Source organism: Vollenhovia emeryi, unplaced genomic scaffold (genome assembly GCF_000949405.1).
Source record: "Vollenhovia emeryi isolate VEMERY1.0 unplaced genomic scaffold, V.emery_V1.0 DF939157.1, whole genome shotgun sequence".
In the NCBI taxonomy this organism is placed as follows: domain Eukaryota; kingdom Metazoa; phylum Arthropoda; class Insecta; order Hymenoptera; family Formicidae; genus Vollenhovia; species Vollenhovia emeryi.
The window spans coordinates 1,322,458-1,344,851 of NW_011967209.1; the positions used below are offsets into that span (position 1 = coordinate 1,322,458).

Sequence of the window (22,394 nt, forward strand, 5' to 3'; positions counted from 1 at the left end):
GGGTCTATTTGTCGCGCGGCGAACATTTATTTCTCCCTCTCAGCTTTGTAAATCTTACTCAAGAGCGAACCGTTCGTCTTCGGTCTTTCCTGCGCTGCTTTCCGCGCCGTTCTCTCGCTTCTTCGTTTCACCTACCGTCTCTCCTTATCCATTTATCCCGACGTTTTTTCAACGACTCTCTTAGTCAAGAAACGCCCTCGGCCCTACAACGAGATTTATTGCTCTCGATCAATCATCTACGCTGAGATTGTCTTAGGCGCGGAATACTGTGCCATGTCCAATTACGAGCGAGTTAATTTTTCACGTGGAGATAGTAATCTCGATCGTTATAAACGACGTTGATTCTCAGAGATGTTAGACTCAGAGATGGGTTGCCTCTTCGTGTGTTAAAGGTAATATTACGCATATATGAAAAGTATGCCATTTGCGATATTTGATAATCAATGTACTTCGACATATATTGAGTACAAACAGTTTATATATCGCAACTTCATAAGATATCTCAAGTTCGTTCTCGCTATTATCACGCCCGTTGAAATGGAAGTTCCGAAAGCTCCGTAACTTTTCTTGTAACATTTTTAATTTTCTAACTCTTGTTGCAGATACTTGTACTTGGCGACCTTGCCGATGACATATATCAGCTCGCGCGAATCGTTACAGTTGGGGAGTTGGACGAGGAAAGAGCGCGTTTGTACACCGCGTGTCCAAGATCGAGTCGAATGTCGGTCGGAAAAATAAAGAAACACAAAGAAGTTTCTGTTGCCTTCGTGATTTACAAGAGCCATATGGACATAATAGACTACAGCTTAATAGAAGCGAAATTCTAACCGGACAGAAATGACCCAGATTCGTTTCTACGATATTCCACGTTGCGCTACAACGATATTAACATTTTTCGGCTCAGATCGATGGCGGCGGCCGTAGTAATTCGCTTCAGTCAGCGGCTAATACTCGAAATTGTTGGGAAATTTCAGACGTGCGCGAAACTTAGAAGATACTTCGCGTGCGCGCGAAATGCGGGGATTCCGATAGCTGCCTAAATAAGACTCTATCGAGATATTTATTTCGAATTTCTCCGGCTATTATGTCTGACATTTGTGATCAAAATTTTGCACACATTCAATTTCGCTAATATTCAAGCACATGTGACAGGCTACATCGAGATCAAACTGCAATAGCGTTGTAGAAAGAAACGTGTGTCTTTTGAGAAAGGGAATCTTACTTATTGTATATTAAGTCAGGCAACGATATGATTTTTTTTATGCAACGGTTCGTTAAACGACTTAAGTTATTCCGTAAGTTATTTTGTATGCGTAAACTCCGTAACTCCGCATATATTTTTGATCGACTTTCAACGTTGTCAAGAAAAGTGAAAAAAGCTAAAAATCCCGGTGATAAATTCTTATCGTTGGCCATTTGTAAAAGACCCATCTTATCAAAAACCTTCCTATAAAGAATCAAATTGTTCACCTTAGCGACGATCGACGGGGAATTTCGAGCATAACAAGAGGAAGCCAAATGGAAAGGTTAGAGAGAGAGGGGAGAGGGAGGGGGGGAGAGAGAGAGAGAGAGAGAGAGAGAGATCCGCGAAATTTTCGGAAAAAAAACCCGTGCAATTTTGTCCTGATAAGCTTATCAGTCGTTTTAATAGCAGATATCGTCTCGGCTGATTAAATCGAGGGCGCAAAGGATTGTCTTTGGTGCGCCGTTAAATCTTACTAAGAATAAATGTTATTCGGCTACGCTCGGAGGATGTAAGATGTAACAGAAATAACGCTTGCAGTCAGTATAATTTTCGACGCTGCGCGTAAAGAAAAAAATATCTGCTTCTACTCCGACACTTACAGAAATTCTACCGACTTTGAGGTTTCTTATAACACGACAACGTTATCTATTACAATGCTTCAACTTGCAGTGAGTTCTTTTAATTAGCTAATTTACTTAATCGTTATACCTTAAGACCTTCCAAGTTTGTTTTCCGTTCTTCGTCCGAGAGCGACTCATTACGATTGAAAAGCAGACCATCTTTCTGCATTTGTACGAGAGGAATACATAAAAATGACAAACACAATGCAACTGTCAGGAGGAAAAGCGAAATAATCGCGATATTATCTACGAGAAAGAGGCTCAGGAGAGACAAAGGAGGATTTATTCTTCAAACACTGTTTCATCCTTTCCACAGCGACCGTCAAGTAATCATTCGTTTCTCATTAGAAATACGATTAAACGGGGAAGTCAAACGCAAATATTGGAGTAGGCCGTTTATCAAAAAGAATTCGGAAAGATATATTGGCGTAATCAATTAACAAATACTAGAGAGATTTTAAAAACAAAATTCTCTTTTTAATTTTGCATCATATCAATAAAACAAATAGAAATATTTGTATATTTTACCAAAACATGTTTCAGGAGAAAACAGTTTTCTTCGTAAAAAAAAGTTTCCGCAAATAGTGCATCTTACGACCACTGTGTTCTAGTATATCCTTTAAAGAACATTTTCTGCAACCCTTCAAGAAGGAAATTGCTGAAAATATATAAGAGCGTTACTTATTCTACGTTTCGTAAGTTTTTTCCCAAAGTAGAAATGCAAATATAAAGTGTCTTTTAATCTGATCTATTAATTTTCGCGTCGCTTCTGATAATTTTATTCGCTCCATCTTAGTCCTGTTTAATTTTTCGGGTCGTTCGAGAAACGTTCCGTGTCACAATACTCTTGTTATAACAAAGACGAACCGGCGTTAAATTTGGCATTGACGATAAACGAAAAGTAGCGCGGTAGATCTGAGACACCCTGTGTACGGTAAATCGCCCTTACCCCAACGAACGTTTTATCTCTCTCTAAAAGGACAGTCGGGCGAAACCGTCTGCGAGCGAGGTAAACCCAATGAGTGAAAGAAATTGTCGCGAGCGTTATTGTTAGCGGAGAGAAGCGAAACGGTAGAGCGTACGAGTGTGGTCGCGACGGAGCGAATAGAGGCACAAACTCACTTTCGACCGGGAGAGGAAAAGAAGGGAAAAAACAGAGAGAGAGAAGGAGGGGGGAGGGAGAGGAGAGAGGAGACTGTGCCTGTGCGCGAGTCCTGGGCGGTAAAACGGGGAGGCAAAGGGGGTGCTAGAGGACCTGGAAGGGTGCCTAGGATGCGATGCGGTGGGGGTGGGTCGGGATTGGCTTTTCGCGAACGTGAAACTCAGTAGTACGCTACCACCCACGCACGTAGTACGCACGTTCGCTCCACGTGTGCTCTAGAAGTTGTCCCCGTTCCTCACATCTTACACCGCGTGCCAACAACGAGGGAGTCTCTCCCGGGCGAAGATTCCTCCGACGCGCGTTTCCGTGGCGGAGCGATTTGTAAGTACATCCAGCTGGAAACATTCGTACCTGTCACAACTCGAAGATAGAGAAGACTGCCGGATAGAGTCAAAGATCCCAAAGATAAATAACCGATGAACAGTTTGCGACTATCAGTTCACACTATCGTATAAACGATTGAAGATGCCACGTAAAGAAGAGACGGAGCGAACGACTTGTGTTTCTACAATATTTGCGAGTGTCATCGTCGTGATGTGAAGCGAACGAGGGACACCCAATCAAGGGAAACGCATCGTCCATGAGGCCAAGCGAAGGCACAACCGGGTGAATGCCACGAGGCTCAGCAAAACAGAAATCTTTGGTATTGAGAAAGAAATGAACCGACGGCGACGTAATCTTCCATTTCGCACATTCGTTGCGTGACTCGACAATTTGCTCTATTAATTCCTTTATCAGATAACAAAGATGCAATTGAAAACCGTGATATCGTGTCAAATAGTAACGGAAGTATTCAAAATGACAAATTTACGCGGGGCAGAGAATTTCTCGCGTTGAGACAATGGCAAGATCACAGATTTCGTAGAACGCGGCGGATGCAGGTTGTCCTGAAAAAGTCTAAAAGAGATCGAGGACTGTAATCGTCCACGGTGCAAGGTGAGTTTTGAAAGAAATAAACTAATTGTAAGATTGCGCTTAAATATAAATTATTTAATTATTTCATTCTTGATTGTAATTTGTATTGGCTTTTCAATACAATAAGATACAATTGTCAAGTTTTCGATAAGATACATTGAGATTTATAGGTACAATATTAATTAGTATCTATTTAAAAAAGAATTTATGAATGATGTAGTGTTTTTTTCTAACGTAATAACGATTATCTGTAGTATTATTTACGTATAAAGACATTTTAAAATATAAAAATTTATGTTTAGGTAATGTAAAAAGTTACAAGTTTTTATTATATTTTTATGCCAAATTACTTACAAAGCAAAGAAGTGTAAATTAAATAAGAAATATATGTAATTGAAATACATAAATATTTTAAATATTATAAATATTTAAAACAGTTAATTATTTTGAAATGTTTTATCATAGTTTGTTTAATTTTTAAAAGTTTTTTCGATCAAAATTTATATTTCTGTATATACTACTTTTGCGTTTTTTTTTCTATTATAGTAGAAATCAACATTATATAACATATTGTAACATAGCAATAAGATAACAAATGACAATAATAATAGAATGATAATAGATAAGATAAGAAATATCGTGATGACTACATTCGTACTCTAACTATAAAGATTAATGGCATCAGAGTTTCAGTTAATGGCAAAGGATGGTACCAATAGATATTTTGTATACGATCAAAGATTAGCTCTATTTTCGTGTTTTTTGTATATAAAACATACAGCATATTTTACTTCCTGCTTTAATTGCTACATAAAAAAGTTGATCGAAACATGATAAGAGCGGAATATATTGGGATAAAATTCTTGTTTGTTAATATATAAATTAAAAAATCTTTCGAAGTTTTTACATAATTTTATATATTTTATATAATATTACATTCATCGATTTGTACTGTGCGATACATACTTTTACATTGTTTAATATCCTTTTGGCTTTAAAATTAATACTAAAATATTCAAAGATCCGAAAGTAAGAATATGTATATCTTTCCTAAAAATATGAGTTATTGAAGCTTTAGCGGTCAATGAAAGATGGTTTATCAATCGACAAATACTATGCGTGTCTAGATAAAAGGTACTATGAAAAATACCGAATGCATGTTCGTACCTAGACTTTAGTATTATTGGTAATTATTTTAATTACCATCACGCAGCTTACAGTGTTATCAGAATCCATTTTACACATTTTCTTAGTAATATAAAATAAAATATATTTTTATATTAAAGAAACATGAATTCTTCAGTCCATAAAATAAACATGTAAAATGTAATTGAATAATTTTGACATCTGAAAAGTTTTAGAAACAAATTACTTAAGTTTCTTCTTGTTTATAGTTTTAAATTAATTTAAAGAGACAAAGAAAAATTGAAGATGATTTTATTACTATTATTGTTACGTTGCCGTTGCAGCTTTATTGCATAAAATTCTGTATCGCTCATTAGCTAATTTTGCTATATAATATTTTTCTACCCATTATTGAAAATGAATATTACATTATTCCGAGATTTTCTTTATTATTATTTTCTCATTAAAAAACTAATCAGCTTAACATCGTGGCTCTCCGATAGAAATTTAATATACCATATTTTCATGATAATATATTGCGTAAGATGAAAATATTATACAAAGAGTGTAAAACAGATATTATTCTTATGTCTTACGCCCATCCTTTATCTTCTTCGGAAAGCTCTTTTGACATAATTATAAGAAATAGAAGAATTTACATTCAATTATAAAGTCAGTAATAGGCAAATTTTTATTACAGAAAACTGCAATTGACCAGAAATATGTCTTACAGTTTGATAATAAGTGAAAAGACAGTTTACGATAAACCTTTGTAAATTACATTATTTGAAATATACATATGCATCTTCGGTCACAAACATCTTCGGGTAAAAGGAAATTTCCTACGCGCGTATCACAGCTGCAGGTAGATTCGATTTTGCAAGTAACTAGATAACGTTTGCGGTTATCCTGACGCTGCTTGAGCGTTCGTCTTCATTAAATGCAAAGGCGCTAATTGAATATTCCAAGAAACGGGATACCGTTATCTCGGTAAAGTAGAAAATAAAGGAAGGTACTAGGCAAAATTTACAAATAAAGTTTTATAAGCATTTCAGCTCTTTCTTTAATATACGAAATTGAAGAACGTACAAGTGACGTAAATCATAATTAAGTAATAAATATGAATACTTCATGCAATTATTAAAAACTGTATATTTATTTAGTTGCAAAAGAAACATTACACAGCTGAATCATTAATACTTACGATTGAATGAAAAATAATAACTTGTTTGTTGTGAAAGAGAAAACATTTCTTGAAAGACTGTGATATATCTTCAGCTATTTCCCCAACGTGCGTTTTACAAAAGAAATATTTTATAGTTCAATAGTTATGATTTGTAAATATATTCATTGCTCGTAAGGTGCACGTTCTTTATATAACTTTGGCAACGACACGATGTAATTTTGTAGAGTGACACGACGGATTTTCGCTATCTTTCGTACGTGTTTTTCTTATGACGGGACGGGAAAAAGTGTCGATCGTCTGGGATAAAGATGGGCGAGATTGGAAGATCGAAGATTGAACGCGGTCGTTTATACGATAAAAGCCAAAGTTATAAAATTTTGTCGTAGAATAAAATTTCTACAAAATGTGGTGACTATTATATATGTCATTTTACTATTTTTTACTACTACTATTTTTCACCATCTTCACTTTTCGCGTTCTTATCTATCACATCACACTGTCACGATATTAGAATTCCTGAAACCAGCGATATCATATTATTTAAATTTTATAAAACTATTTTGTCCGAGTAAAATTTATACAAAGTACTATTATTCTGTAGTGTAATAGTATACGAAATAATTTGTGATAATATTCGCACAGGACCCGTACGAAAATTGTACAAAAATTATTCAGGCCAGTCGTTATTATTTAAAATTCAATATACTTTCTTATATCGCTTGTTTGTAATTTATTTTGTTGAGAAAGGTATAGCGAATGTTACATTGAGCTTCGTTCAACAACGGTGGTCTCCTTTGTACGTACATTATATATCGCTGTAAGGGGAACGCAATTACGCCTGCAACATACCAGAGTTTTCGTCGAGAGGATGACACATTGGAATTCATTGATTTTTTTATTCTCACACTGTGAAAAAAGTATTGATCGGGCAGTACGAAAGGCCGCCTGACAAGATGTAACCGGGAATATGAAATAATGACGTATGACACGGTAAAGGGTAGATATTACAATTTTAAAGAAAATTGCTTTCCATGACGATGAGGCATAACAAATATTTTCACGTTCTTCTTTTCTCTTTTAATAGATGACGTATTATGTAAACATTTGTAAACTTTTTTGTAAAAGAATTATGTGTATTGTCTTCACCGAAATTTACTTGACATTATAATTATTGTTGACATATAAGTGTCTCTTTTATCAAAACTTTTTTGGGATAATCGTGAACAACAAATTGCTAGAAAGCCGCGACAAATGATGTTATCGCAGGTCTCTGTAACAAATTATTTTAAATATACGAAGAATGGTAAAAATTAAATCATTACGTTATTAAAATACCTCTGGTATTTGCGTATTGTTAGTAACGTGCCGCGCATAAGTAAAACTGCTCTTGCTTCGAAAGTAAAAAGAAGCAGTTTCACGGAATCATTTGTCTTCGTTGAAGCTGTTTCGAGGTTCCGCGTCGCTTAGAGTAGATGCGAATGTTGAGCTTCTCGCGACGAGCATTTCTTTCGCTAGTGAGAGCACGTAATCGAAGAATGTCGTGGCTTTCGTCTCTCTACGGTAGGAAAATCAATGTTATCAAGAGGGTTTCTGGCCGAGAGAGGAGGAATTAAGTGTCGAGTGCTCGGTACGATCTTACTTGAAAACGATTTAATAAAGAATCGTTTGATTCAATTGCTTACGTAAGCTGTGATTTCCGCAACTGCACTTTTGTTGCGTCCCCCTCCTCCCCCCTCTCTCTCTCTCACTCTATTTCTCTTTCTTTTCTGACGAATTACGAACATCCGACGTCAGTTTCCGTCGTGCATGATTTAAACGAAACCAGTAGTCACACGCGACGTAACCGATCTACGTGTTCTCACGCATGACCGACAGTCGTGTATAAATTCACGCGCTATAAATACTAAAATAACAGATTGATTTATGAACGCGCGTATCTTTTTTTCTTTAAATTTTCGATACGTCGAAGCATCGTAACGCTCGTGTAGTTTATATTCTCTCTCTCTAAAATACTCATATTTTTCTATTTGCCGATGAATTAAAATTTTTAGTCGGCATGTTTACAGAATATCTGGCGTGAAGCGAACATTTTACTGTACGCACGCGAGGACTCGATATGCTTGCATTAGCAATATTATTGTAATTTTCCCCCTATTGCTCTCCCTGCCATTATAACGATTATCAGATTTATTTAATAGTAATTATCGCCGTCGACGCAATTATCGTTGAGTTTACGCCACAATACGACAACTAGCGCGTGCTCTATTGTATTTTCTCAATCAGCTTCGCTCTAACTCTTTCGCAAAATACGACGCTATTACGCTCGTGAAGCTCGGATTGTAAGACGTTTAATTCTCCTCCACTACCCTGACTCGCTCGCTCAATAACTTCGACTCGATCGTTTCGACATTATACGCGATAGCCATTATGTGCCATTATCCCTCGAATATGGGCGAAGGCTGAAGGATTTGAGGATTTTCTCGTCCGGCGTTGTCCTGCTATATACACAATGCCAGTCAAAAGGATTCTTACATATGTAGAGAGATTGCGCGCGAGGAAAAGGGTGAAAGATAGAAAAAGAGAGAAAGAAGGCAGCAGTGTAAAGAGCGGAAGAGGACGGAAAAGTGGATCTGCGAGAAAAAGAGGAACGGCTGATGGCAAAAGCGAGATATTTTGCAGGCACGAAAGCGAGCGCTCGATACCGTGGGATTTTTACACATATGCACGCGCTTACGCGCATCGCATCGGCCGTACAGACACAGGCTGAATCCCGACGGCTGAATGAATTTTGAATGCGGCTAAATATGGCAGCGATATATCTACGAGATCGATAACGACGTGTTTTCGCGAGAAATGGACAAGCGTATAAACGGATATATAGATAGCTATCGGACATTCAAAATTTCCGCCGCCGATGGTAGTTCGTTCGACCGGTGATAGCTAGTAGGGCTTCACCAGTCGCTTCGATGGCTCCTCCTGGATAAATTCGCGATAAAGCCGAGGGATCACCGCGGCATTTCGAGCTTTGGGAACCCATTCGACACCTGAAAGCGTCGCCGCGTTGAACGCGTCTGAAACACAAATAAAATTTACTTTCAATATTCGTGACTAATACGTGACACAACTATGATAAGCTTTATACAGTAGCTGAGAGCATCAGATTTACGAGTGTATTTGTCTTTCTCTTGTATACACGTCATTTCGGGTCTATTCATAGCGTACCGATTGGAGCGTATCACAAGCTATTTGTTTCCGCCGCAGGTTGCTTGATCCATTTGCAAGCGCTTATGCGAAGCTTACAAGGGCTTCATCAAGAGTATCTTCATCTATTGAAAATGCGACCCTGATCTGCATATTGGATCGCACAAGGAAAATCTAAAATACACGCATTGTGCTAGAGAATTCCAGAAAATAAAAGCATCGTCCTCTTGAGAAATTAAAAATTAATTCTCTTTTAACGCAAATGACGATAGTATTATTTTCTATAATGTTTACACCATCCAGTATCTTCCAATAATAAAGTTGCAAATTAAAATGATCAAGCTGAGATTTATTTTAAATAAATAAGTAACGAATGAAGTTTTCTATTTCTAAATTTTGGTAAAATTGTTTGCAATGGTAGGTCAAAAGTGCTCTCCCCCCCCTCGTTTAAAAGTAAATACAATAATGCATCGAACAGAAATTTACTTTAAGACAAAATCTACTTTAAACTTTATAAAGAAATAACACTTTATATATTCACTTTCTCCTCGGTCTGAAGTATCTCATATTTAAAGAAGCTTAAGCAACTTGATTTAATGATCGTTTTAAAGACTTGCTTCGGTAAAGTTTTGACTCGTGGATCCATAGCCAACAGCTGAGTGATTAAGATTAAATAGAGTTTTAAAAATAAAACACGTCATTTTTAAGGTGTTACATTTTTACGATAGCTCGTTCTCGACGGGTAAAAAAGAAAAAAGTCCTACGTAGACCCCGAGAGAAAGCTCGAAAGCTCTTCACCCTTGTCTCAGAATACCTTGATATTTCAATTATCAGACAACAAAATCCCCGTGTTTTCTTAACAATTCTTTCACTTGGCGTTTAACGAGCAGATATGCATTTCTAGATAATATTTTTATGACTTAAGAGAACTAAAAAATTTGTCTTATTTTTCTTTCTAAAATTGTTTTATTTAGGATATTATTAATATGTCAAAAAAGACGACAGAAGTTCATTTAAACATGTGTATTTATTCTCTGTTTTTCTGTTCAGTTTTAACTAACATAAAAGATGGTCTAAACAATGTTCATATATTTTTCAATATTATATGTCGTTTATTATAATTCTCGGATATATATTATGCTTTACACATAATTTAATATTTTTACATGATTTCTCTTTTTTCTTCTTTTTTTCTGATTCCTTCCAAAATTTTTTCCAGATGTGTGCAATTTATAGAATATGACAAAATTGTTATATTTACAACATTTAGTTTTTTCTGCAAATATAAACAATAAATTGCGAGATTTTTCGTTGCAAACGTGTTTTTCAATAGGATTGCAGGCGCAAACGTTGTTCTATCAGACCGAGTGAATTAATTGAGTTTGCGAAAGTCCAAAGGAAGCTTTGCACAATATTGTCAACGATATAAATTGATTCAATCTACGAGATGCGAAGAAACGGTACTAAGAAGGCTTCCATTGTACGATAGGATTGCGTCAAGTCCTTGGAACACACTATCCTTTGGCTCGATAATATACTTTATTCATCGTGCAAAAATTTTTATACAAAGTGTCTGGAATTGTCTCCTATTGCTTTATTTATGGTTTCTTTGTTCAATTTGGACAAAACTTGTAGATATTTCTATATCTTTTAATTTATGAATAATGGAAAGTAAAAGACTTTTCGCGCAAACTGTAAAGCTTTAAGGATTTTATAGAGGTTTCTTAACGGCAACGAAACCTTAATTAATTAACTGCTAAGCAGATTTTATTTGATTAAGTTAATTGATACAACTTACAATTAGTTACAATGACATTTAATACTAGAAAGCAATAGAAACAAGATAGCTATCAAATGAAATCCTCAATAAAATTCTTCTTCTACAAAAGACCTATCTCAGAGATGCACGAAAGAATTTACAGATCAAAAAGCTAATGCTAATCTGATGACACTCATATTTATCTGTAAACTAAATACTCGATTAAATATTAAATAATAATGAATGCCTCAGTCATCTTACATTTATAATGTAAATTGTAATAGACGCTTTAGTGGTATTTACATAATTACGTAAATATATGCTGAGCTACTTATATACATACATAGTTTGTATTTAAGCTACTCACGACGGCATTCACCATCTACATCTTCTTTCTTTATAATACAATAATTAATTTTTTTGTAACAGGTAATTTACATCAAAGACATTTTAATTTTAACATTTACTTATCGATAATAATTATTAATAATAATTGCATAAGAAGCATCAGATTATTGAAATTGTATTATTGAGCATTTTAAATGTTTGCATAATAAATTAGTATTGCGTCTTTTTAATAAAACGACTTACAAGAATATAAATTTTGAGAATAAACTATTTGGATACTAAATTCAACACACATACACATACAAATAGTTTAATATGTCATCATCTTATCACCAGTGTATTAAGATATGGAAAATACGTGTAAATCGACGAATATAATGCTATTGGGTATATTTTACGAATCGATAGAGGAATTACCTCTATAGTAGGTCACGCGCACAAGACGAGGAAGATACGTAAGAGGGGTGTAAATTAAACGGCGATACGTTAGAGAGAGGTGGATTTCTAATTAGACCAACTGTCCCTTTAAGTGAGATTTACTGGGAATACCATATATTAATTGGCTGCTACCAGTGCTGATTAAACGAATTGTTTGCCGATTCGCTATTGTCGAAGGATTCCCTTTGACGGAGACGATAAGGCGTATGAACGTGCTATGCGCTCACCGCATGCATGTCCTTGCGATACCATGTGCATTTTTACTTGCAGATCATTCGATTATTCGCACTGTAACTGGACACAATGGTAATTCCATCGAAATGCAATCCAATGTAAATACAGTTAAACATTAAACACTGGCATTCGTCTCCTCGTTGATAACGTAGAATTAAATTTGCAAGAACGATATATGACGATAGCGTATTGCTTCACTTTCGAAAGCACAGAACGGTGTTATCGGTTATTCGATATTAAATGTAGAATTTATGTTTTCATTTAATATTCAATATTGCACGTGCCATATTGATTGCGAATTATAGGATTTTGATGAAAAATTGAAATACATTGTAACAGTCGAGGTTTGATACATATATTGTACATATGTCTTTGCGAACAAATCCATAAAGATAGGAGAAGAGAAGCAGGAATACGCCAACTGTTGTACTTTTTGCGCAGTGAGATTTTTAAGAAAAATGCGGCCAATATTCTAAATGAGAAAGCAGCTTTAATCTTTTCAGATATCTTTAAATTTCAGAATTCGATGTCTCGTAACAAATTAAAATTCTGTCAAAACACTTAAAACAAGTCTTTGCTAAATGAAGCGACAAATAAGATCTCATTATTAATTTGCATCTGATTGTGGTTTATAATAATTCGTAAGACGCTATTCATATCACATCATTTACAACATAAAAATAGCGATACGTACCCCTTTTTACCAATAAAAATGGGCGCCAAACTTTGCAAAGAGTAATATCATGTGTCCTAATGGAAAATTTTAACTTTCGTAGTTTTAAATTTCAATTCGAACAGTAGGTATAGGAAATTTAGAAACATCGTGGAAATGTAACGGGACGAATCTGAGTCTAATAAAAATTCGAAGGCATTTGAAAGCATAAAAATTCAGCGAACAGAGAAAACTTACAGAAAGACTGAAGGGAAGGGAGGGGGAGGGGGGGGGGGGTGAGTCGAAGAGATGAATACGATGAAACCGATTTCCGAGGCAACGCATTTTCACGCGCAATATCCTTGGCTCCGCAAGCGGTCGCTAAAGTAGCTGTATAATGAAAAGTGGCTGAGGCGCCTCCGACGGAATTCCGACGATCCTTTTTTTCCTCATTCACACAGTCGTTCGCCGATGGAAATTACTTTCCAGCCAAAGTTAGCTTCATAAAAAGTGAAAAGCTACACGGGTAAAACAGTCCCCCATGATTAAAGTCTTTCCCCCTTTTCCTTCGATGCCAAAAGACTCCGATGCGATCCTAAAGACTCGATCGCAAAGATCCAGGAAGATACTGTTTTCCAATGTATATGAATTCACATTTTAGATTACAATTATAAACTACCAACATCTTGCTTGGACCTAAAGGCGCTCTCGTTTGCTGGATTTATGCGTGTATCATAATGGTCCTATTTAACTTTATTTGTTAAAAATATTACTTTTTTTGTAAGAAATAATAATAAAATACCTACAGAAATTAAACTTCGTGGACAACGGTAAAAATAACTTTTGTAAAAATCAAGGAAAGAATGTTGCGATCTATTTGTGGTCCGCACACCTCTTCGTCGCGAAAACAAATTCCCGAATTTATCCGAGTGACGAGATGAGAATCGCGTGGCGATGAATGGTTGAATTTGAAACGGAAATGTGTGTAACAAGGGTGGTATACAGATCGATCCCGGTTGCAGATTGGGGAATGGACAGAGCTCAGTCCCTCGGCCAATTATGAATTATATATGCACGTTAGAATATACAGACATGAAAGGAAATTGAATAGCGCTTCCACTTGACACACAGAGAGGTAAAGCCGAAGCTCTGTCATCGTTTACAGACCGACCATTTGGTTAAAGGGCCAATCTTGTCGATCAAAGCAGCCACGTGCGCGCGATGTCGCATTTATATCGATTTGAAACCGCATATCGCGTAACCGATATGCCGGTGTATGCGATTGGACCCGTTCGTCATACTAAGCGTTGCCCATAAATTATTTTGCTCGTATAGGTGTCTGTACCATATCGACACCTCGAATCAAACGTTATAGTACGTAGATTCGTTGCGCTACATGATATTTAACTAGATCCTCTTGTATCCACTATTCGAATTGAAATTTAAAACTACAGCACGAGAGATTCGTTCAAAATAAAATACTAGGTTTTATTATATGAAACTCTGCTTCTCTGTAAGTTATATCACCATTGATTAATTTGTGAATTATGTTTGAGGAAAAACCGACTCTAATACAATTAAAAGGATAATATAATAAATAGTGATCTTATATAATTAAATTATTAAAAAACATATCTAACAATATTTTTAATAAAATCCTTATTTTTATTGTTATTGAAAATATTGTTATTAAAAATATCTATCGGAGAAAATGTATAAATTAATTTTTTAATATAAGTGTTCTACATGAGGATTGGACAGTTAGGATTCAAAATAAATGCAACGATACGTCGTTAAATACAACAGTAGAATTTATAATCGGTGGTAATACTGTAAAAAATAACGTAGTAGTTTTATGCTACAAACCGCGAAAATCAATATAAAAATAATAGTAACACATTGCACTTAATACGATAATTTCCTTATTTTTTTCTCGATCTGCAATGCATTTGTAACAGAGCACTTACAAGTGCAATACATATGGACAGCGTTAATTTCAAATAATTATATCACTTTCGATAAAAGAGTTATCTGGCAAGGAAAAATTGTTTTGCGAAGCCGAAGGGAATGCGGCCAACTTTAATAATATTAAAATGTTCATCAAAATTGTACAATAACGTCGATAAAAATTAAGCCACTGGAATTATAGTTATGTTACCTGGAATTCGATCTCGTTGAAAATTTCATAACTCTGGTTTCGAGAGGGCGAAGTTGTGTAAATTATATAAAACTGAACTCTTATAACACTTTAGTGACAATTTTAACAGCACGATATAGATTATCGTAATAGTATTACAGTTGCGATTTTTCTTTGATTAAAAAAATTTTATTTTATAGCTAATAACATTTATATTTTATTTTACAGCTAATAACATTTTTGATATTTTTATCGTATTGCTATCCCTCTAAAAAGTATATTTTTGCTTTGCATTACAGAAATCAACATGTCCGCTACGGAATCGCGCGATGATGATACGAGCCCGACACGCCGGCCGAGGTAAAAGAGTTTTGACAGAACTACGTATTAGACATTAATTGCGCGCTTTTAAAAACTGAAATAGCTCTATTCGCATTTCATTTGCGAGAGAGTAAAAAACGAGAAACTTTAATTCGTTTTGCCGTCCGTTTCCCGCCGGCAATTTCGTATTCGGCTTATACCGCGATAACGAGAGAGCCATGAATTTCGTGGAAAGTATAACTCTTTCGCGGCACGTCAGTAATTAATTTAGTGTAAACGCAGCGGGATATTTAATCAGACGGCGAGTTAGCGGTTCGTCCCCTCCTCTCTCTCTTTCTCTATCCTAATTAAATAACAACTTGCCGAGCATTAATTATAATAATACGATTGTCCGAGCTTAGTGCGCGAGAACCGCGGGTAGTTACGAGCGTGTGGATGATGTACGAGATAATGTATACTTTCACTGGAGATACAAACTTCGCGGTGGTCATTGTGTGGTAACGAAATGCCGCATTATGTCGACTCACTAGGAAAACGTGCCGCGGTTATAACACTTCCACTGGATCGATACAACTTAGGGAAAGCGGTAATTAAAATATTTAAGTTTGCGTAATTGGGTGTGTGTGTGCGTGCTCGTATCTGTATGTGTATTATTAAAATATTTATGCAAGTGCATATAAAAGAAAATCTTATAACATATTCATGTTTAGAATACATTTTAAGTTCGGTAAGCTAACATATGCAGCCTCAATAAAAAGGAAGATTATGCAAATATTCCATAACAAACTACACTTATATAATATAACAATAAAGGAGTTGAATATACTTTTTATTTTATAAAAATCTATAAACTAATACAATCTTGATTGCTTATATTTTCAGTCCAATGTTACATACAATTAATATCATTTACTTTACTTATATTTGTGTTAACTTTTTTTATTTTCAGCGTAATTTAAAAGAAAACATTATTTACGTGTCTCAGAGTTTATTTTTATAAATATTTTATCCAAAATTTAGATAGCGCTGTCCACCTGTCTATGCGAAAAACATTAATAACGTTGCATAAAAGCTACGTGAAAAATTTGCAATAAAATTAATGTAATTTCTAGTAAAAGTAATAGGTATTATAATACATATTGCAATCTTGGTAGATTCAAATAATTTCTTATACAGATATAACTTTTCGATGTTGATTCAATCTATTAGTATTCTTCTATATAACTTATTTATATTCTCTTTCCTTCTCTTAGAACAAATTTAGATTGTAAGATACTTTGGTGCGGAAATATTGTTCATAATTTTATCGAGTACTGCAAGTTATGAGAACTTGTAATTTCTAACTCGAGGCTTTGCAGTGCTTCCCACGTTAACAGTATGCTCGAAGTCAATAGCAAAAGCTTTGACCGAACGTGAGGTATTAGCTTCTGTGCCACAGCTTTTGCTAATCCAGACTCATGGACGGAATTTGCAGTTGACCCGAATCCTCTTGCGGAAACAAAAAGAAAACCGAAGTTGAAAACGAAAACAAACGGAAACAAAACCTGAAAGACAATGAGAAAAAAAAACGGGGAAATCTGAGGAACGTCTGCTTTAATTTCTATCAAAAAATGAAGTTGGAGCACAATAAATCTTATTTCTGAAAGTCGTGTATAAATAATAATGTATGATCAATCTCAATGACGCAAAAAGTATTCAACAAATCTATTTTTATAGTAAAAAATACAAGGTCGACATTCGCAATATATTTACAACACAATAGTTATAATATTGCTTCGTCGCGCGTAACTTTAATGCTTGGTGCTCAAGGCATTTAATGATGAGATCAACGTTGATTGAATCTCTTCTAATGACATTACTGACAGTCGTAACCGCAAGGCGTAGGTAGCAACACTTATGTGTGTTGATGCGAATACAATTGTTGATAAAAAGAAAAATGAGTAAAATGAATCGTTTATTTGTTATCGTGCACAAAGATATGTGTATTTTATTTATTTTTCTTTTTATTACTTTTATAATATCGTATGTTTATTGCGCATTGTTTGCGCGTCAAACGTGTGTTACATAAAGCAGTATCATGTGAAACGTGTTAACTACAACGTAATCTCATTGGAATTATATGTGAACGCGTAATCGGCGCTAATTGCTGAAGTTATTATATAAATAAGCATAATGAAAATTGCTGTGATGACCAATACAACTTGTTTTTCCTGAGTATTCCCCAAGTGGTCGATATGATGACCTAACCAAAAACTTCTCGCAATGTTTTACACTCTGTTTTTCAGCGTATATGAAATACTATATACGTGCATACACATACATTCCATTATTCCGTAATATCTGAAAATAATTAAAACAATGTAATTATGATAATAAAGTGTATGCAATAAATATTAAAGGCCATTCAGTTAAGCCACATTTTATCATTTCTACGATAATCTCCCAGGATTGAGAATTATCTCCTATTGTTCATAAATCGATATCGTGTTATACTATTAGTATATTGTTACATATTAATATTTTTTATATTAATACTTAATTTTAATTCTTTTGTTACTAAAGGATACAAAAAGATTTAGGGAAAGAAATGATACAATCACAAATGCGTGAATTGTAATATTATAATAATTTAATTCTCAAGTTGAAGACTCATTTTTTTGAGAAATTAGTTGTACACCATAAAGAAGTACATTCATATTTTAACGTGCAAACAAAGCGCGATAAATATACGACATAAAAATACACACATCTTTTTGCACGAAAACAAATAAACGACTTAATTTACCAACAGTATTTAATTTTACATAATCTTATCTGTCACATGGAATTTCATAACATCCGTTGATGAATCTCCTTTTAAATAATCTATAAATAACTGACGCGATAAGATAACCGAGCACCTGTAAACAAATGAAAATATAACAAAAATGAATAAAATAAGAAAATTTATTTGTTAATAATCTAATTGTATGTAGAATTTCTCGCGTAATTTGAATTATTTCCACCGTGTTCAAATACTGAATTGCTGGTCAGTTTGTTATTTTTCTTATTTCCATACTATTTTTGACATGCATTGTGAAATTAAGAAAACAAAGACTAGAGATAACTTAGTAATTATTTCATATTTCAGAGAGAGCAGAATTCATAGCGTTGGTCTGCCCACCAGAGCTTCTCTGCTTCCGGAACCACCACCCACGGGAAATGATGTACCACCGCCAATACCACGTCGACATTCTGCTACACCGGCGGTAACATATTTTATATTCTTGTGTCTAGTCCTATCTTTAGTCTGACGAATTAGTATTCTACTTAGGTTTAGACAATATTCGTTTCTGCATACTTTTGGATGCGTCTGTTCGAAATTAACTATCTAACAAATCTTGATAACATTTCACAAATAAAACATCTTACTTCAGTACTACTCAGTACTAAATCACTCATTACTCATGAATATTTATTTATCAACATTATTAATTCATATATGTATCATGTAACAAAGCGGATTGCAGCGGTATAGAGCTTTGGAAAAAAAGATATGTGTAATAATTGATATAAATCTACATTAGAAAAATCGTTTTCTTTTATTGTTGCATTAACATATTGACATGGGAATAATCGAAAACTTTACAAAGAAACTAAAACAGCACATTTACACATAACAGTGCTTCGATATTTTCCATCTTGGGAAGATGTTAAAAATTTGAAAAATTACGATAGATACGTAGCATCTATTGTAGATAGTATTTGTCTATAAAAGATTACTTAATATAAAATATTGTTATACGTATACTCGTAATACTGGTTACACGTACTTGCTCAAAAGAATATTAATTACGAATGCAATTATTCATAATCTGCCAGCTATCTATTGTTATGTAAACATTGTATATGTCGAACAATTGCGAGATATTAAAGAGGAAGTTGCTGGAATGATTAAGGGGGAAAAGGAGATGGCGAGACAGAAGATATTAAAAGGATTTTCGAACTTCGTATCTCCTCTCCTCCTCCTACGCAGGTAAGTTTGGAAAGTTACCGCATGGTCGGTATTCCAGCGTACCACATAATCTCGACACCTTAAATCACACGACTAAAGCCCGGTAGTTAGTGGTATGCCGCCACTTTGCGAATTAATATCGGTAGATGGGAAGATTGTCCGACAAAATTGGAATCCTGTGCCAAAAAGACTCTCATGAAAAAAGATGATGCAAAACACAGGATGTATTTTTTGCGATAATTTACCGTGCTATAATAACGCAAACATCTTTATCCGCAAATAATATCTATTGTCGCTAAGCAGACATAAAATATACAATTAGAGGACGTTATGCGGGTGAAAAACTATTATTTATATGGGTATAAAAGGTTGATTTAATTTAATTGGAATTTATCTCATAAAAAAGTTCAGTCTGAGCTGTAACTATATAATGATTGTTGATTTGACAGAAAAGAAAAAGACACAGATTGAAATTCGGCGCTGCGATAGGTACATAACAGCTTTAACACACACTGGACACACACAAACCGGTTCACTAACATTGCAAGTATTAATTTTCACAAGTTCTTACTTTTCCTGTTTGGTTTCAGCATAATTTGTAAGAATAAACAATTTAATTTTACAAGATCTGCTATTATTAGTACTGTACATAGACACTCAACATTTCTATTTTTAGATTTGCATTTTTCAAGTTATCATTTTCAATTTTTATAGTCATGAAAAATAGATTTTAAAAAATTTAATCAAATAATAAATTTTATTATGTAAGCTGCTTTTGCATGAAAATTTTTAATAATGTCTATTTTTAAGTACGTGTATACAATATTATATGCATTTTATATACACAATTATTATAAAGATTACCCTTACTACTATTGTTATAAATAGTAGTGCCAACTGAAGCATCAGTTGATAACATTTTTATCAACAAATTCGAGAATTATGATGATACTCAAAGTCTCGAAAGCCATGCTAAAATCCCATGTGGCCCATCTAAAGTATTAATCGAGGTATTAAAGCGTGATTCACGCAAAGAGAGTTTGCCGATGATAAATGTTTGAAGTTAATAAACTTGCGTGTTGCTTTACGTGTGTCAACAAGGCAGTTAAACTTGATGCTTGTCTTCGAGCGATGATAAGCGTTGTAACTTTGCGCGTAACTTTCACGTCAATTTACGCAAATCACGTAGCTCGTTGCCACTGAGAATTCTCATTACGAAACGGTGATGTTTCCAAGTTACGGACTGTTTAGCTAAAGTAAATATAGAACTTTTCGTCAAAAGTAAAGTCCAATCAAAAATTGTATGATCGCACAATGAAGCAAAAATGTGAAAAGTAAAATAAGAACAATTGAGCTGTGAGAGGTTTAAATCAGACAAAATGGTAGTTCAATTCTTAATTTCTAAATGTATTATACATATTTTATCAGATCTTCTAACTTGCACTATCCAAAATTGGTGGCGATAAATGAAATGGATAATTCTCGAGATATATTTAGTTTTCTATGCTTTCTAAATAACAAAGCCTTAACGATTGCATCTGTGTATTTTATAATTAGAATAAGAGCATAGACGTAAAAATCGTGCTCCTCTTGGCGCAGGTAGCACCACCTCCGATCCCATTGAGACCGCCGGCAATTCCGAAGAGAAGCAAGAACGAAAAACCTATACCACTGCAACTCACAGCCAGACAAAATAATCAAGTGACTCCTTGTAAGACGAGCGATTCTTCGTCCGCACCTTCGTCAGGAATGTCGACTGCGTGGAATAGCGTGGACTCGACGAATCAAAAACTTATAAATTTGGATCCCTTCAGAAATCAGAATCAGGCATCGCAGGTGATATTAACTGTCCTATATCACTTTTAATCAAGCTTTAAAGCTACTAAACTAAAGATAATGTAATCAGTAACATTTTCTATGATTATGTCGACCGAGTCCGAAACCAAGCTATAAACTGCAATGTGATACATTCATAAATTCATACGACCATTAAAAAATATATTTTTTTATTGATGTAGATAGATGTAATATAAATTAGATCGAAAATGAATTAATCATCTATATTTTAAGCATTTATTCATTAATACAGGAATAAAAACAGACAGATGTTTTATATCTTCATTCAGTGTCAAAGTTATTGAGTTGTCAAAGTTAATATCTACATATCGACTTGTTGCCTTAAAATTAAAATTAATCGATTTAAAGAGCACCAATCGTATCAAAATTATTACTTTATTCAGAATGTAGTTTGTTTATATGAATTTTCGACGAGTTGCAGGATTACTTGTTGAATTATGGCGCGAAGGACTCGCGGGAAACGAATGAGCATAACGATTTTGTAGCTGATTTCGAGCAAGCGAATTTCCAGGAAGGACGTAAGCTCGCACAAAATTCAAGTTTCGAGGAGTTGCAGAAGGTCTCCTTGGACCTCGAGAAACGGCTTCACGAGAGAATTATTAAGAGCACCGAGGCGAAGTTCGAGGATCCGAATGGCCGACAACGACAGGGCACGGTGTCGCGGCATAATAGGTAAAAAGAAATATGCGAGTCTATATATTCCCGTAATCTTACTTGAAAAAAATGATCATACATATTTTATATACATCATGCACGCGTTGCAAATTATTTAACGCCGTCGTGTATATAGATTCCCATCTCGTTATACTATTAGCGCGTATTTATTTTCAGTAGTGAGGTAAAACCACTCGAATGCAGGATTTTGTCGCGCATTACTATATTTGGATTCAAGTTACTAATACTTCGCGATTCGAACCGACCTGTAGGAAGATATTACAGATATTACGCTTCGTTTAGCGAAGCGTAAGTTCTGATTTCATTTCCGGTGAATCCGAGACGAGAATACTTGAATTCTAGAAACTGTCAGTGCACTTCTCTATCCAAGTATCTCTCGTTGAGAGTATAAATGGTATTACGGGAAATAACAGTGCAATATATAATAAAAATATTCCCAAAAGAGAAACGCTTACTTATTACGACGTATTTCTTTAAAGCAAGTATTTTTTATAAAAATGATATTTTTATTAAAAGAAATTGCT

General features: G+C 34.6%; 1 protein-coding gene across 2 annotated transcripts in view; it reads left to right on the forward strand.

Annotated features, from left to right (window-relative positions):
- The first annotated feature begins 3,394 nt into the window (after positions 1–3,394).
- The window catches only part of LOC105564954 (atrial natriuretic peptide-converting enzyme), a 33,529-nt gene continuing 14,529 nt past the window's right edge, over positions 3,395–22,394 (forward strand). Inside the window, exons 1-5 of one of the 2 annotated variants that reach the window (XM_012017746.1) lie at positions 3,395–3,964; positions 15,323–15,383; positions 18,475–18,592; positions 20,938–21,174; positions 21,617–21,867. In XM_012017746.1, the coding sequence (XP_011873136.1) occupies positions 15,331–15,383; positions 18,475–18,592; positions 20,938–21,174; positions 21,617–21,867 (659 nt within the window). In that variant the 5' untranslated portion in view covers positions 3,395–3,964; positions 15,323–15,330. The remainder of the gene's footprint in view (positions 3,965–15,322; positions 15,384–18,474; positions 18,593–20,937; positions 21,175–21,616; positions 21,868–22,394) is intronic. The other variant, XM_012017747.1, reaches the window with a different exon arrangement.